General features: G+C 44.4%; 1 protein-coding gene across 3 annotated transcripts in view; it reads right to left on the reverse strand.

The window, feature by feature from the left end:
• Window positions 1–17,409, reverse strand: part of LOC144753177 (mucin-5B-like) — a 404,695-nt gene that overhangs the window by 15,573 nt on the left and 371,713 nt on the right. For all 3 annotated transcript variants that reach the window (XM_078640943.1, XM_078640942.1, XM_078640944.1), the window contains one exon: window positions 6,926–7,100. In XM_078640943.1, the coding sequence (XP_078497069.1) occupies window positions 6,926–7,100 (175 nt within the window). The remainder of the gene's footprint in view (window positions 1–6,925; window positions 7,101–17,409) is intronic.

A 17,409-nucleotide genomic window follows, 5' to 3' on the forward strand; every position in this document is an offset into this window, starting at 1 on the left:
GGGAAATCGGAAAACAATGACAAAGGGAAAAAAACAGGGAAGAAGAATAACCTACAAAATTGAGATAAAGGGGCAGGAAGTGTCTGGTGTTTGATGAAAGATTCATGAGGTGGAATCAAGACCACACAGACTTGATATTCGGCAACCCTGACATTAGGGAGCACAAATCTCCAGGCTTCGGGGAAATCTTTGGGCACCGGCACTTATTTTACAAATTAAGTCCTACCTATAAGGTGAGCCCTTAACCAAGAGACAGGCAATCCATATGACAGTTGTTTTATTGTAATCTCAATCTCCCTGACCCACAGCTTCCACTTTTGTTTTTATACATTTTTTTGTTCCTCTTCGCTTAGTATATCCTTGTACTGCTTCCAGCTTATTGTCTATTTAGTCTGTCCACGAACACGTGGGTCCTGATTCACAAAGTTAAACTTACACTTTTGTGTAAGTTTACGATTGTTTGCTTGTCACAGAGCCATTTTACTTGTAGCATCTTTACGACTGCGGAATCTCCGCACAATAAAAGATAGGACAATCGTATCTTATTATCTTAGGATACTCTGCAGTTGTAAAGATACTACTAGTAAAATATCTTTGTGAATAGCAAACAATCATAAATTTACACAAAAGTGTAAGTTTACCTTTGTGAATCTGGCCCTGAATCAACAAAATGCTTTGGGCAGCAGAAATTATGCTACACACCTTTCGTCCCCTTTTGATACCATAGGGTTGACGCCTCGTGCCTCCCTTAGCCCATGAACAGCTTTCTGTTTGCTAGTTAGGGGCTTGGAGAATGGCGATGAGTTCAAACTACAGGATGTAAAGAAGACTCTTGAGCCCTGTTTACTGTCTGTTTATGGAGCCTATTTAACTCCATGTCATTACAGACCCATATTCCATTCCTGGGCCTTTGTGTGTCGGCCTAATGCATTCGGGGTGTTGTAGTCTTGGTTTGTTCCCATGAAGCTAATTGGATTGGCACACCTGATGACAATGATTTGTAGGTGAAAACGTCAGGACAGAATGCTGTGTCTGTTCGTGTCCTTGCCTTCATAAACCTGGAGGCTACGGTAAAAAGAGCAGTGCCATTCCACTACTAATAAGGATTCATCACCCACACTAGACACCATCCAGACCATTACCATACCTAGTATCAACTTTAGGTCCATTAACAAATACAACCTACAACAAGTGACCATTACTCACCAAGATTCCCTAGTAACCAAATCTCATCTCAGACCCATGCTTTCTTAACTGCAGGTCCTCTGTAAAACATGCTACTGACATTGCGGATCTCATTCTTGCACAAGACCTTGATCCCCTAATTTTAACGGAAACTTGACTTAATGATTCCTCATCACTCATCCTGGACTTTCTTGTGCCACCCAACTATGACATCATTAGACTAGACAGAATGGGAAAAGCTGGTGGTGGCTTCGCTGGCATCTACAGCTACATGCTTACAGATAAACAATCACAAAAAGGCCAATGCCCTCCTGTGAATACCTATGTATCAAAATATGTAGTAATGCAAACTCCACATGATTTACCACCCCCGGGCAATAACCTTCTCTTCATTGGACAATTCATGGAGACCATCTCCTCTAACATGGGCCAGCACACCAACTACATCTTCCCTGATTATCTCAACATACACTGGTACAACACTAATGACCTTAACCTTACACACTCATGAAATGAACAAACGCACATTAGAGGCTCTACCTTTGATCTAATCATTGCTAAGGGCAATGTCATTCAACTGGAATCCATAACACCATGTGACTGGTCTGACCACTATCAAATCAACTTCCTCATCCTGGTTTATGGTGTTGACTAGAAAGGGACAACCTCTCAAACCCAAACATTGGTCTAGAGACTTGAGAACTATTAATCTGACTTCTATTAGCAATAACTTTCCTCCTCTTCCCCCAAGCAAAGCGACGGTGAATGATCTCACGAAGCATTACTTCCAATCCATATCAGACATTCTTGACACAATCGCTCCTAAGCAACTAAAAAGTATAAAGAAGATGCTTTCCCAACCATGGTTCAATGGCTTGCTTAAATGAGGAAAGGCATAATTTAAGGCTTGCGGAAAGATCATGGAGAACATCTCCCCGCACTGCTCACCTAAAAAATGTGAGGGCCTCGAGAAGCTCCTCTAACAAACACAGCTGTCGTTCCAAAGCAGAATACTTTAAGGTGCAACTGGACAATGCCAAAAAAAACTAAAAACTATTTGAAATCATTAACCAGCAAGCAGTCTACAAATCAAACCATCACTCTATAGATTGTGGGCTTCTGCCTAGCAGTGAAGAATTCTCTGTATATTTAATTGAAAAGACAAGAAGCATTGAATCTGAGTTGCAAATCACCTCCCAGATTTTGCTAACGTTGGTCCTGCCCAATATTTTACCAGTACAGCTACATGTTAGTTCCCCCACTATTGGCTATACTCCAAAAAAACACACCTCTTGGAATTCCTTTGAAATCCCAAATGAAGCCGATCTACTCAAAACATTAACATCAATAACACCATCTAACCACTTCAATGATCCTCTGCCCGCCAATCTCGTCAAACAGCTTATACTTTCCATTCTACCCTTCTGGGCTACCATTGTCAATGCCTCTCTTTCTCAGGGCATGTGTTTTGACTGCTTAAAGTTAAGGCATGTCACTCCAAATTTTACTTAAACCAAATACGGACTTATACGACATGAACATCTATGGCCCCTTCACCAGTATCCCAGCACTTGCAAAACTATTAGAGGAAGTTGTACACCTACAACTCTGCAACCACATTGAGATCGTTCAACTCCTAGATCCTTGTCAATCTGGTTTTAGATCGGGTCATAGCACTGAAACGACTCTGACCACACATGGACGACGATGCCCTGAGAATGTTACACAAGAACATACCAGGCTTACTTATACTACTTGATCTCTCCTCTGCTTTGAATATGGTCAACCATGACAGTATGTTGACCTTCTTGAGAAGGGTATGGGGTTATTAGGTCTAGTGTTAAACTGGTTTGCTTCGTTTCTACATAGGAGAGCACAAAGAATCAAAGTAAATCAAACCGTGTCTGACACTACTCCGGTCATGATTGAAGTTCCCCAAGGATCCTTGCTCTCACCCACTTTATTCAATTTGCTCATGGAACCTCTTACAGAGCTCCTTAAGTTCTCAAACATTCAGTATCACATGTACGCTGATGATGCACAATTGTATCTGAAAATCTCTTCACCCGGGGACATCAAAGTGCTCAACTGCGCCTTACTGAAAACTCAACAATGGTTGACCCTCAATCATCTCATGCTTAACACACTCAAAATGAACATCCCCCTGAGAGCCCCCCACAATCACTCGGCTCCTATGGAAGAATGGCTTAAACAACTCACTACTCTCAAATGCTCCCCACATATTATCGAATCCTCTAGATCATATGGGATCACGTTAGACAAATACTTGCACATGCAAGATCATGTAGTGCAACCAATAGGGTAGCCAACTACCACCTGAACACACTAAGAAAATCAAAGCCCTTCCTGCCACTGGAAGATTTTCAATCAGCAGTTCCAGCCCTAGTCTTCTCCTGACTAGATTAAAGGAGTGCTACTCTTGCAGGCCTACCCAAAGCAAAGCTGACTCAACTAAGGGATACTTTGACCTCAGCCGCTAGACTCATCCTAGGATCCAGAGATCTGATCAAATTACCCCTGCTCTAAACCATCTACAATGGCTCCCTTTTAAAGCAAGAATCCAGTTGAAGATAGCTCACATGAAAAACAAGGCCCTCCATGATTGAACCCCTGTTTACTTGGCCCAAAAACTCAATCTATCTGGTGAGATGCAGTCCTTAAGAAGCACTAACATCTTGTTGTTCCAAGCACAGAAGTTAAAATAAAAGAAAACGTAACAACTGCTCCTTCTCTTGTCTAACCCCAGGAATTTGGAATGCTTTACCACCTGAAACCAGGATAAACCCCTCTACTTTTAACTTAAAAAAAGAAGTAAAAATGCTTCTAATGAATAGATTACTTCAAGGGCTATCTTAAAGTCAGACAGCTTATTTACTTGCAAGTTGATCTACCCCGGATCACCAAATCTACCAGGACGATTGATATACTGTATCTGTATTTTTTATTGCTTCCTATTTGTTTGATCTGCTCACTGTGTCTAGTGCTCTGATACCCTGATGGGTCACATTTGTGCTATATAAAACTCTGTAAATAAAATAAATAATAAATAAAATAAATAAGGAGTACCAAAGGATAAGCCAGGGGTAGAGGCTACTACTCCGAATACCCCTAATTGACATCCTTGAGCCAGTCTCTTGCAGAGACAGATTTCTGATAACACCCCTGTAGAAGTAAAATGTCTTTGTTATCTATGCATTTACTTTCTTTCACAAGTAGCACTTGGATATGACCCCTTTGCTGTGGGTCATATCCAAGTTGTCTTGGGTAGTGCTAGCACAATTACAGTGTTGTCAATGTACACCAAACAACTGGTCAATGCCACTAGCTCTCTGCTGGGGTTCTGGTCCTGGGCACACAGCTGGCAGCAAAGCATACTAGGAGACAAAAGAGGCTGGTTGTGCAGACATAAGTTTGCCTGTCTCTAAAATGAGAGATATTATGAGATGTGAGAATGCATCATTAACATCGACAGAAGGTTGCCCTGACGACTTGTATATGGCGTGAAAGTCTGCAATGGTCCGTTTCTGCGAGTCAAAAGATTGCATTTACAATGAGCGATGCATTCTTGGAGTTCACAGGAGATAATAATCAGCAACAAATAATGCATCTTGTAGACTCTCCGTCTGAATCAGAACGCCCAGGCAAAGCCAATGGAGTGGTGTATTCATTTAGAAAATGAGGTCGGCATGATAAAGAAGCAGCTACCCAACGAGTTCCGGATAAATGCAAAGTGTTCATGCATATGTTATTCAAGAATTTCCACAAGTTCTTCGATATCACCCAATAAGGAGAGGATTCATGTGCACGTTTGAAAATGATGGAGGAACAGGACAGGTCTGCATCTAATATTACATTTTAAAAATGGTTCTATGCCACTACAACTTCCATCTCTCGAACTTCAACAAGACTACATGCATGGATAAAGTCATGGAAGATGGAAGTAACCATTTAACGTCTTCTCTTAATTAATTTGAAGTTATTGGGGATATTTTTAGTCGAATCAGTCAAGAAAATGTAAAAAAAAACCTGTAACCTGCTTTTCCCTTCTTTTGTCAATACTCTTCTCAGCTAAAAGGTTATCAAGCTGCCCAACAACTCCTACAAAATTATTTCATAGCCTTACCAATACCTTTTACATTGACAGGCCTCCATCCATAATTGTACAGTTAGTACAATTGTAGATAGGATCTATCAATGTAAATGTCTAACTGACCAAACCCTCTTCGAAGTATGACAATGCTGCCATCTCAGAAACCTCAAAGGCGTTTGCATAGTTATAAGATAAGGGTACTGCACAGATGATGTTAGTGGTGTCTATATAGGGAATCACATATTGTTTACTTGGTTGCTTCTTGTACCCAACAAGAAGAAGATTTCTAAGCTCTCTTACACAAGAATGTAATCAATAAGGTGTCACAAGAGGATGAAAGAACCAGCATGTATGCTGTTCTGCTCTATATGACCAGAGGCCAATAACCAGGTGATCTTCCAATGCCGGATCAAAATGTCCACTTTTCAGGCTAGCCTTCTATTGGCCCAGCCTCAAAACTTTCTAGTACCACTGGATGCAAATATTTGTAAGGTATATCTTCATATTTCATTCTTAAACTTCCACCAGTGCTTCAATTGTTCTTCTGTGGGACTCCAGCATTTCCAGTGTTGGGCATGTATTTTATGTTAGCCTTTGCAGTAATTCATAATAAGTACTTGCCTTACTTTTAGAATTATGCGTATATTACAAGAATGTGTTTTTCAATACTTGGATACTTGGTAAATTGCTGCCTTTTCTTTCTCCAAGTAAGGGGATCATAATTGGTTGTTGTACAAGGCCATGATGCAGAAATAATTTGTTATCAATATGGAGAAATTCCTCCTGAGGCAAACCCAAGATGTCAAATTCATTGGGGTTCTTTTCACATAGATCTGGGCAGTGGGTTTATTTCTAGAGACCGAGTGATTAGGCTCCAGACTCACCTGACAGTTCTCCTGCTAAGTTCTCCTGCACCAATCAGAGTCTGGTTGAGATTTTAAAGGTACATGGCACCCATGACCACCGTTATTCTGTGGTTTGGGCCCATTTAAAAGCGTTAGTCAACTTGTTTTGAACAGATGCTCCTCTATCTTTTAGGATTATGATACAACCGTCTTGTTACGTCAGATCTTTAGAGTTGCACTCTAGTTGTAACAGGATACAGGCCATCTCAATAAGCCATAATATTCACATGAAATCTTCATTTACAAGTACCCCCTCCTTGAGACCTTTCGTTATCTTTTGTATATTACTGCTTAATACTTATATACTGGAAGTACAGCAAGAGATTCACATGGATAATGCAAAGGCAGGGAGTCGACCCAAAGAGAAAGAATACACAGGAAAGAGAAATCTAGGCAGGGCAAGCTTCTTTCCATAAAAAAGGAGCAAGTGCTTGGCATGTTTCCTTTTATGAGGAGTCACTTCACAGGTAAGAACTGTGATGTGGATGCCTTGGACTAGGAGAAATGCTTCTTTATCAAATTTCCCAGGGATGCTTTAACTGTAGGAGATTATCTCTGTCTTTTTGTCTTCCTATACATTTGCACTATTTTGGTGAATTTATCATAATGCAGATCGGGTATCTCTAAATTGTATGTCTAAATTGCGTTAAAAACACAGAAGAAATTAGAATCTCTGTAACAAGCACCTACATACTTGGTAAACATCCCACTTTGAATTCCTTACGTGTCAAAAAGTTGTCCCGTCTCAGATGCAGGGACGCCGCCAACAGTCCGTGCCTCAATTCCAATGGGGTTGGAGCAGATTTTGTCCCCAAAATCCTTCCTCAACTTGTCCATAGTTTCAAAATCACCATTCATAGTGGGTTTATCCACATTGAACCAAGGCGTTCTGCAACCTGCTGTGGAATAGCAAACAGGGAGGGACAAAGCGAGGATGTAAGAGAACAGGATGGTGGCAAACAAGAAAGAACAACAATCAATTCTTCTGTAATCTCCCCCTCCAAATGTCTAGACATGTTCATAGATTGTGCAGTTTTACATAGGTATATATTATTGCCACTCTATAAACCCATAATCTGTTGGTAATGCTTCAGCAAGGAAAACATGCTGGTAACTAGCAGCAGTGAGGCCGGCTTGGGGGGGTGGGGGATTTCCACAGACGACGACAAGGGAACATTAAATAAATAATTCATTTTCCCTCGCCATCCTTGCCGTCTAAATCCGCCCCACCCGGCCCACTGCTCTTACCTGCACGGGTTGCGGCTGCTAACTAGGTGACATTTTCTCTGCCCTGAAACGTTTGCAGAAATTACAGGGGTGGTTAATGGTAACATCGCAGATTCCTCCCAATGTCCACAAACTTTTCAGCAGCTAAAGGCTGGCAGAGTGGGGATGCAGAAATGCAGTTGTACTGTTTCTGCTGGCCATTTCCCAAATTTAATAAGCATACTGTGTTTAAGGATGATACAACGTCATTTTCCTCATCTTCCTTCCATCCTTTAAACAGGGTGAAATCATTATTAAAAGAACAGGGCTTGCGTGTGGCTCAGCTTGCCAACGACCACAGATCTGCATCCTTTGCGTTTTAGCAATGGGCTTGAAAAATGTAGTTATTGTCTAATTAGGATTGATCAAACACAAAATATACAGTAGTTTTTTTTCTATCACTTTCGGGAAGAGTATTTAGGTGTTAAAGTATCATCTTACCCCAATGTGTGTTTCTCCCCTAAAAAATTCACGCCTCATGTTCACCTGTCTGGATGGCCCATTAGAGAACCGTATACCTGTGGCACGTATGGGCTGCATGTCTCCGAGAGGACTAGACTGCCCGCGAACCCCTAACTACAAGCTTGGCCACAGGGTGGATGCTGCTACCCCCACCACGAAACCTCGATTCCTTTTCTCCTATCTAAGGAGAGGCTGAGTAGTCTGTCTACTGTACTTGAAAAGGATCCATGTTCCATCAGGCCTGGCCTAGAACAATTACACTGGCTGCCTGTATCTCAAAGAATCATGTTTAAGTCCGGCTGTATCATATACAAGAGTCTACAAAACATAGGGCCTCAGTTCATCAATCAGTTGGTCTCCAAATACAAGTCCACTCGCAATCTTAGATCCATCAATAAAGACTTGCTGGTTGTTCCCTCTTACAGGAGAAAGCGTCAGGGCGGCAGCTGTTTCCATTACTTAGCTGCTGTCCTATGGAACTCCCTACCACTTTCCCTTCGGCTCAGCCCAGACTTTCTAACTTTTAGACATTCTTATAAAACTTGGCTGTTCAGACAGGCTTATTTTCAGTAAGTTGTTGTGTTAGGTTCCTACTTCAACAGCGCCATGAAGCCCACGGGCGTACGTGCGCTTTACAAAAAAACCCTAACATAACATAACATAACATGTACTCAGGGTACAAGTCCGAAAAAAAGAAGTGGGGGGACGCTGACGTCACGACAGGACGTGACGTCATGAAAAGGTGGCTGGAACTATCAGACTCATTGCCTCCCCTCACTCACCCCTTAGATGCGATTGCATCAGAGAAGCCAGCGAGTGAGCAGCGTTCTGAATGTGCTCCGATCTCGCCCCAGAGAGGCCAAAGAGTGAATGTGTGGCTCCATTTGCTCCAGTTCTCGAGCTCCTAGTAAAAGCAAGTGGGGGGACGCCGTCCAGCCGCGTGGTACCCCTACTCGAGCCCTGCATGTACTTCAGTCCTGCTCAGGACCCGATCCACAGTGATCACAGTACATAGGAGAGCTCACCTGTTTGAATGAAGCTCTTGGAATAGTGCTGGTTTCACAGAGGTCCTAGTAATGGTAAGACTACGGGGAAGATTTACGACTTCTGGCACATCTCTCCTAATCAGCAGGGATGCGCCAGCAGAGTTGCGATGCATCTGCCCACCCGTGCGCCACAACTGATGCGCCGCATTTACAATGCGGCACACCGTGGCACACAGATGGGCAGATGCCGGTCGCATCCCCCGTCGGAAAGGCGGCGCATTGCTGGCACTGGCGTAACGAAAATTGAGAGGGCCTCCCTGCAAGGTATGTAGAGCTCTCTGGACAGAATGCAGTGCCGAGGGGGCCCCCTGGAGCTTTGGGCCCCCCCGCACCGCGTGGGCTGCGGGGGCCTGTGTTACGCCCCTGATTGCTGGAGTTGCGTCGCAAGCGCCAGGTAGCTCCAGCAAGGCTCATGGGTGCCCATCCCTAACATGCTGCGTCAATCCTTACGCTTGCTTCATGCAGGCGCAGGGTTTAGATGCAGCATGGCCTTAAAAGTGACTGAGTGAAATTGTGTAGATTTCACTCAGCCACTTTTAGGAGGCGTTCCTGCGCCTGAACGCCCCCCCACCTGCGGCGGAACGCCTACATGTGGCGCCGGGCTTTACAACGTGACGCATCTTCCAGATGCGTCATGTTGTAAATACCCCGCAGCATGGCGCTGGTTTATCTCACCGCTGCGTCACAAAAGTGACGCTACGGCGGCGCAAGGGGCTTGTAAATCTGCCCCTACATCTGCAGCTGTGCATGGACACAGAAAGAGGACTAGCTGCTATGGCGTTCACTAATGTTGTCCTAGAATTCCTTCAGAATAGAGGAGGATCACCTCACACTTGAGTCAGGTGGCTTCCATTCCTCACTGTAATCTTTTGGAAAAGACTGGATTGTAAATCATGCCCTTCCCTAGGATTGCCTCTCAATGCTGCCCGCCATCCCTTGGGAAAGTAGGGTGAACAAGAGCCCTGCCGCCAGAGGTTCTCTTATTTTCTTGCTGGTGAACATGGAGTCATTACCTAAAAGACCTCCAGCTGCCATGTCTGTAAGGCTAGGCTGGTTCCACCATCAACCCAGATTGCCATAGCTGCACGTCTCGGGCGGTGCATCCCTCCAGACAAAGCATGCTGCCTCAGTGCTCAGAACCCAGGCATCACTTGCACTTTTAACCCTGAATCATCTAAGGATAGGCCTGCTGGAGGGACCTTCAGGACAATTAAAAGTCCTCTGCTGTTTAGCATATATTTGGCATACACTGGGTGATCATTCCATGTGGTAGGTCGATTCTCTCCTGCTCCTTTAGGATGGAGTGACCTGGGCCACCATAGGCGACCCAGGACTGAAGAACTGGAATAGGAATAGTATGTGGCCTTAGTTCTTGGTCTGTCACACAGATCGACCTACTATGGTCCAGGCGGGTGTTGGACCCAGATCTGCCAGCTTACCAACAAGAGCTTAGGCATCATACACTTGGACTCTTCATAACCCATTTACAGAAATTACCCCCAGTTACGAGTAGGAGAGCTAATTTTCCACTAGGTTACCCACACTGCAGTTTCTCCTCATCAGAGAGCTCGTTTACTAGGATATGTGCTGGAGGGTTTAAGATTGACGGAAACATTATAATGACCATAATGACCCTCAATGACTAAAGGCCCGTGAAGTACACGAGATGCACCACTACACCGACTCAAACGAGAGACGTTCCTGGCTTTCTGAATAGATGTATTGCAGTTTTCTTTGGACCCCAGTTGGGGCTTGTCCCTCTAAATGGTAACCACTTGTTATTCCATGATGGATGCTCTTTATGTACAGAGATGTGCGGCAGTAAAGGCAGCGACATGCAAGCTCGAGTTGGGCCATGGTTATCGAGTGCCACCTTGATTTTTTTGTTCCTTATACAAACTGGGGATCACTATATTATGTGTACCTTTCTCCCAATTGGGAGGGGGCAGGAATGAGTACCAGTCCTTCACAGCATGTCTCACCTCTTCTTGCAACAAACTAGCCGCTCCGGTTCACACCACGGGTATCCCTGGCTGGCTCTGTGAGGGATGGGGATCTATGTCTTACAGTAGCAGACACTGCCACTTAGCGCTCCATTGGGTGTCATTTTGCTACACCGTCCTAGGACATTGAGGCACAATAGGTTCCTCATCCTACGCATTTATGTTCTCTTGCTTTTTTAGATCTAAGCTTCTCTAAACCCATCCCTCTCTCCTTTTGCCTTTCTTGCCCTTTCTTTTTCATATTGAATATCGCTCTGGAAAAAATACACCTGCTTCTTCCAGAGATTCCTATACTTTTCATTTGGAGTGTTCATAAAAGAAAATTTAACAACATTTGAAAACATTTATCATACTAAAAACACAATTCCAAGAAGACAGTATAGCAGCTGAGAACAATTTACACTGCACGTTAAAAGCCTGTAGCTGCAGTTTGGGCTAGATGTATGCCTGATCCGCAAGGCACCAGACTGTCACTAGAGCCTCAGACACCCCACCCCCAAAATACCTTTAAACAACTTTCACATTTATTTGTAACTTTTGTTTATTAATGGCCCTGCAAGGCTTCTTGTAACTACTCTGTGTGGGTCTGACTCCTCCCACGCATTGGATTGGCTTTTTAAGTAAATGTCTACAGCAAAAACACTTGTAAACACTGCTGAAGGCTCTCAGAGTGCAGAATGTGTTTGCTATGTAGCTCTGCCAAGTAATATAAAAAGTATGTTAACATGAGTAGGACAGCATGGTAAACAAATGCTAGGTAAACTGTAGAACACAATTCCAGGTTTGCAGTAAAGACCTGCATCCTGGACTTGCATGGACCATTCACTTCTTAGCGATGTAAATTTCACCAGACTGCCAGGAAGCGATTACCAACTGGCAAATATTTCACCAACATTGCAGGCATCTTTATGTCAGTACCGGTAAACACACTAAGAAAATTAATCAAAATCCTCTATGTCGAAATGTAAACGTACCCAGGATTTAAAAATATCTCCTGAAATATATTGTAGGAGCTAGATAACTATTACGTCTAAATTATTACTAGATTAGACAATATTAGAATTACCCTGTGATAAAAAACAGAGAATTCCACATAAAAGCCAATTTAAAAACTAGCTCCAGGTCATTTCAGAATTTCAAAACTTGAACAAATGGCGGGTAATTTCCTTGGTGAAAAAAGTGGAAATCCTGTAGAATTCAGCAGTGGCCAGTATTCTTTCCCGGCGATTGGTTCTGCATTAAAAAAGCATGTCTGTGTGCAAAACTTTTCTACCCCAGCGCCTCATCCTCGCACGGGGTAAAAGAAAAGCCCTCCCTGCTCGCAGATAAAAGATCTCAACGCCTACCCCGAGTCTCGGTAAAAGTAAACACTTGGCCTAGTAAACTTCACCAACAAGCAAGAAGCACTGATGAGTGCAATAAGCCCGCCGCCTTCAGGGGTACGGTAATTTTTATTTAATGTATTTTTATAAAGCGCGGACTTTACCCGAAGGTGTCAGAGCACTGTACAATAGAACCAGTTATGTTACATGAGAGAACTGTTACAGGAATGGAACAAACAAAGTAGCAGGCCATGGAATCAAAACGACGCAGGCAAAAGGAACACAATCTCAAACACAGCAAGCACAGAATGTACAAACAAAAATATGAATATATATGACAAATTTACAATGACTAAGGAACTTTCAGGCAAAAAATAGCAGGCCATGGAATCAAAACAACGTAGGCAAAAGGAACACAATAACAAAGGCAGCAAGCACAGAATGTACAAACAAAAATATAAATATAAATGACAAATTTACAATGACTAAAGAACTTCCTGGCGGGGCCTGAGAAGGAGGGAATTAGTTCTGAAAGTGTCTTTGGAATAGAAGAGATTTGAAGTCCGCTTTGAAGATCTGGATGGAGGTGATGGCACGGAGCGAAGGAGGAAGCGAGTTCCAGATTCTCACCGCATTACCTGAGAACGATTGTGCCATACATTTTTCCCTTTTGAATGAGGGGGGCTCAAGAAGGAACTTTTCCGCATTCCGAGAAGGTCTTGAGCCTCCAGACAATTTCAGTTTATTCGCCAGATAGCGAGGGGAGGAAGAGTGCAAAGCTTTGTGGGTGATGCACGCCGTTTTGTAGATAGCTCTAGCCTCGACTGGAAGCCATCGGAGAGAAGACAAGATAGGAGTGATGTGGTCACTTCGTTTGGACCCTGAAATGAAGCGAGCTGCTGAATGGAGGACAGATTTGAGGGGGGAGAGGTGAGATTTGGGAAGGCCAGTCAGAAGAGAATTACAATAATCCAGTCTAGAGAGAACTAGCGATTGGACCAAGGTTTTTAGGTCATTCTCCGGGAAGAACCGCCGAATCCCCCATACAAGGCGCAGCTGATAACGTGCGCTCTTGGCAATGGAATTGATGTGTGAGATTAGGTTGAGTCTTTTGTCAAGTATGACACCTAAGGATTTAGCGCAGTCCACAATGATGGGTTTTCTGTTGAGTAAATTCAATTGATCCATCCAGGATTGAACAGGAGGCGAGGAGAGAGAGCTAGATAAGAGGAGGAATTCCGTTTTGGAGGGATTGAGAATGAGTTGGTGAACTAACATCCAGTTGTTGATAGAGTTGAGAGTAGAGTTGAGTAGTGAGAGATCATGAGGTGAAGACACCTTGAGGTAGATTTGGGCGTCCTCCGCATAGAGATGGTAGAGGATTCCAGATTTGCTTAGGAGGTTCCCTAATGGTTCCAGATAGAGATTAAACAGAGTGGGAGCAAGGATAGAACCTTGAGGGACGCCTTGACCAACCACCAGTGGAGACGAGAGACTATTCGCAATCTTGATCATTTGGGATCTGTCCGAGAGGAAAGAGGCAAACCATTTGAGTACGGTGCCTTCAATGCCCATTTTCTGTTGAAGAATTTTAAAGAGGGTGTGGTGATTAACAGTGTCAAAAGCTGCAGAGAGGTCAAGAAGAATCAGAAGGCACGATTCCCCCGAATCAAGAATATGCAGCGTGTCATCGATCACTCGCAGCAGGGCTGTTTCAGTGTTGCAATTTTGAATAAAGCCCGACTGGAACATGTCTCGGAGATTATTGTCCATAATGTGTTGGGAAAGTTGTTTTGCAACGCATTTTTCTGTGATCTTTGAAAGAAAAGGGAGATTGGTGATGGGATGGAAGTTATTGAGGTCATTTGCATCTGCAGAGGTTTTTTTTAGAAGGGGGGTAACCTGTCCTCTTTTGAGGACAACTGGGAGGGATCCTTGACTGAGGAAGAGATTGGTCCAGTAGGAGAGAGTGTTAGTATAGAAATCAATGGCGATGCCACTGGGAATGGGGTCAGAAGAATGGTTGGTGGGTTTGGTTTCGCGGATGCATTTGAGGAGATTATCCTCTGAGATGGCGGCAAAGTTCTACCAAGTGACCTAAGGATTTTCGCTCCTCAATGGGGGTGGGGTGAGTGACCTGTTCCACCAGAGATTTTACCTTTTGATCGAAGAATATAGCAAACTCAGTTTCTTTCTTTGAAGCATCCTCAGGCTGATGGTTTGGGGAGAACAATTTGGGTTTTTGATGAGGTCGAAAAGTTTTTTGGGTCTGTTTTTAGCTGAATCAAGGAGGGATCTGAAATGTGATGTTTTTTCCTGGAACATGTGCTTGTGGTATTTGGATCTTTCTGAACGTAAAAGAGAGAGGTTGGAGGTGGATGGAGATTGTCTCCAGTGCTACTTCAAGATTCTGAGGTTTTTCCTTTCGTCATAGAGAGCTTTAATGAACCAAGGAGCTGATCGGTGGGGTCTTTTCCTTTTGCTTTGGAGTGGAGCAACCTTGTCGATTTCGACTGCAAGGATTGAGAAGCAATGGGGAGTGAGATCGTTGACATCCGTATTGGGGTCTAGACTAGGAAGTGAACGCATAGCATAATCACAGAGTCCCAAGATCAATGTTTTTTGTGTTGCGGAACCACGTAGAGGCTCTTGTAGGTTGGCCGAGAGTTAAAATGTGTATGAGGTGAAAACAGAAGGGAATAAGGAAATGGTCAGACCAGTCAACACGGATGGATGCAGCAGTGGTATTCTGCTCTGATTTGGATATAACAAGGTCCACAATTGAGCCCTTGGCGTGTGTAATTTCCGAGCAGTGTTAGGCAAGATCGTTACCTGCGAGAAAGATTGCAAGCTTGTTGGCAGTCGAGTCTTCCACGGAGCCCCAGTGGAGATTGAAATCACCTAGGAAGATATGCTTGTCGCTTTGTGAGTATTGGTCACTAATGAAGTTGATGAATTCCTCCATGAAGGAGGAGCAATTACCAGGCGGGTGGTAGATGGTATGGAACTTGAAGGGTGAGCCATGATGAACCTGGAGTTCTAGAAAAATGCATTCAAATGTGCGAAAGAGGATGGTGGGAAAGGCTTTGATTTGGAGGGCGTTCCATCCTGAAGATAATCGCAACACCTCTCCCGATCTTGCCTGTTCTGGCGTTACTGAGGATAGAGTAGTCAGTAGGTATCAAAAGATCAAATGAAGTGTGAGAGGAGTCATTAAACCAGGCTCAGTGAGAAAGAGCATGTCGAGATTATGGTGAGTGATAGCGTCAGAGAATTCTAGTTTGTGTTTGGTTGCAGATCTGCAGTTATGGAGCATACAGTGTAGCTCTGACGCAACTGTTTTGGTGATGTGATGTGAGTGTCTGGACTGATGAGGGGGATAGGTATTAGATTCTTGAAGGAGGGTGCCCCTTGAGGGGGAGGCCGGTAAGTTCTGGCGGAAGAGATGGTCTGAATGGCAATTGAGTAGAGTTGTTAGGAGAGGCGAGTGGAGGGGAATTGACATTGATGGTCTTGTAGGTAGCCAGTAAATTGGTGATGTCTGTGGAGGACAGATTGTGGTTGGCTTTATTGGGGCGCGGGAGCAAGGAACTCCTATGGAGGTTATTCGGGGAGGGGGATATCTTAGCACATGAGTGAAATGGACGCTTCAAGCTGGGAAATGGAAGAGATGAGAGAATCAAGTTTAGTTTCCAGAGAGAAGTGTGCTGAGCACGGAGTGAAGGTTGGCTCAATGGTTAAAGGAGAGGGTGGCCTAGGCAAAGGGGGCCCACTCTGGGGACCCCAGGCTCCCAGGGCTGAGCAGACAGTAAACAGGAAGTGAGGCCGCTGTCCCCTTACCTTCTGGTCCAGTAAAAGGAGGGCGGCAGCAGGACAAACTCCCGGATCAGGCCAATTTGGATGGTGAAGGAGACGCCCGGGAAAGGTAACAAGAGCAATGGCAAAGGCCCGGATTCCAGGCCGAGAGCGGGCATCACCAGGCCGGACGCCGGGAGGCTGGAGGGGAGGAGGGCAGTGAAATCATTGCCACCGCAGGCCATCCAGGTCTTAACTGTGGAGAAGTGGAAATAGCTCACTGTAGACCTGCACTGCAGCCAATAAACAACAAGCATTGGCCGTGCGCCGTAAAAGTAACACCGCGCAGCCGGGAAATGACATTTTAAAAAACGCGAGTGGTGACGCGAGTTGTACGCATGCGCTGACTCTAGCAAGACCTAATAAAAAAAAACGCAAATGGCTAAAGGTGGATGCATGTCCCACCTCTTTTGAAATGTTCACTCCCACGGCGTTTTGCCTCGGGAGCGAGCAGCAGTGGGCAGTGTGGTAGCTGCAGTGCCTCCTTGTTTTCTTTTAGTTCTGCTTCGAGCTCCGTTGTGCTTTGTTGTTTTTGCCCTAGTGTGGCATTGTCTGTAAACAAAGTTTGTTTTAAAATGCGGTGTGTCGCTTTCCCCTTCAATAAAGACACGGGAGCCGGAGGTCAGTTAGAGCACGTCTTTATTGCTCGTACTCTACCCCGAACTAAACTTCCTTCCACCCACTTCCTTCCTTCCCCACGCCCTTCCTGTGCTGCCTGTCCTGTCACATACAGGGTCAGGCAGCTACGTTACGACATCTCCCCCTTTTGTACAAAGTCTTACTGTATCTTAGATTATCTCGATGAGACGTTCCGGCCGTCGAGTTTGTCGTCGGGGTCTCTCAGATCTCTCTGGGGTGTGTCGGTGATGTGCAGGATGATCCTGACTTGCTGGGCTGGATGAGCCGCACTCACTGCTTCTGCTTCTGCTTTCAGAGTCAGTGGATGATTCCCAAGGGTGATGGTCGTTTGTTCCAGGTGGATTGCACTTCTTGAAGTGTGATACATTTCGTGTGATCTTTTTATGATTGCCTTGAGCCGTAATCATAGTTCCTTTCCGGCGGCTGACCTTTAGTGGATGGGCAAGGTAGCGACTGTCTGCTTTTGTTCCTCGATCTCGTCGAACTACCACCCAGTCTCCTTCTCTGATATCGGTGTGCTTGGCATGCCTGTGCTGATCAGCATATGTCTTCATTTTTAGTTTCTTTTCTTGATCAATGTTGACTAGTGTTTCATGATCGACGTTTGGAGGTCGA

The sequence above is a fragment of the Lissotriton helveticus genome, chromosome 5_1, assembly GCF_964261635.1.
Source record: "Lissotriton helveticus chromosome 5_1, aLisHel1.1, whole genome shotgun sequence".
Taxonomy (NCBI): Eukaryota; Metazoa; Chordata; class Amphibia; order Caudata; family Salamandridae; genus Lissotriton; species Lissotriton helveticus.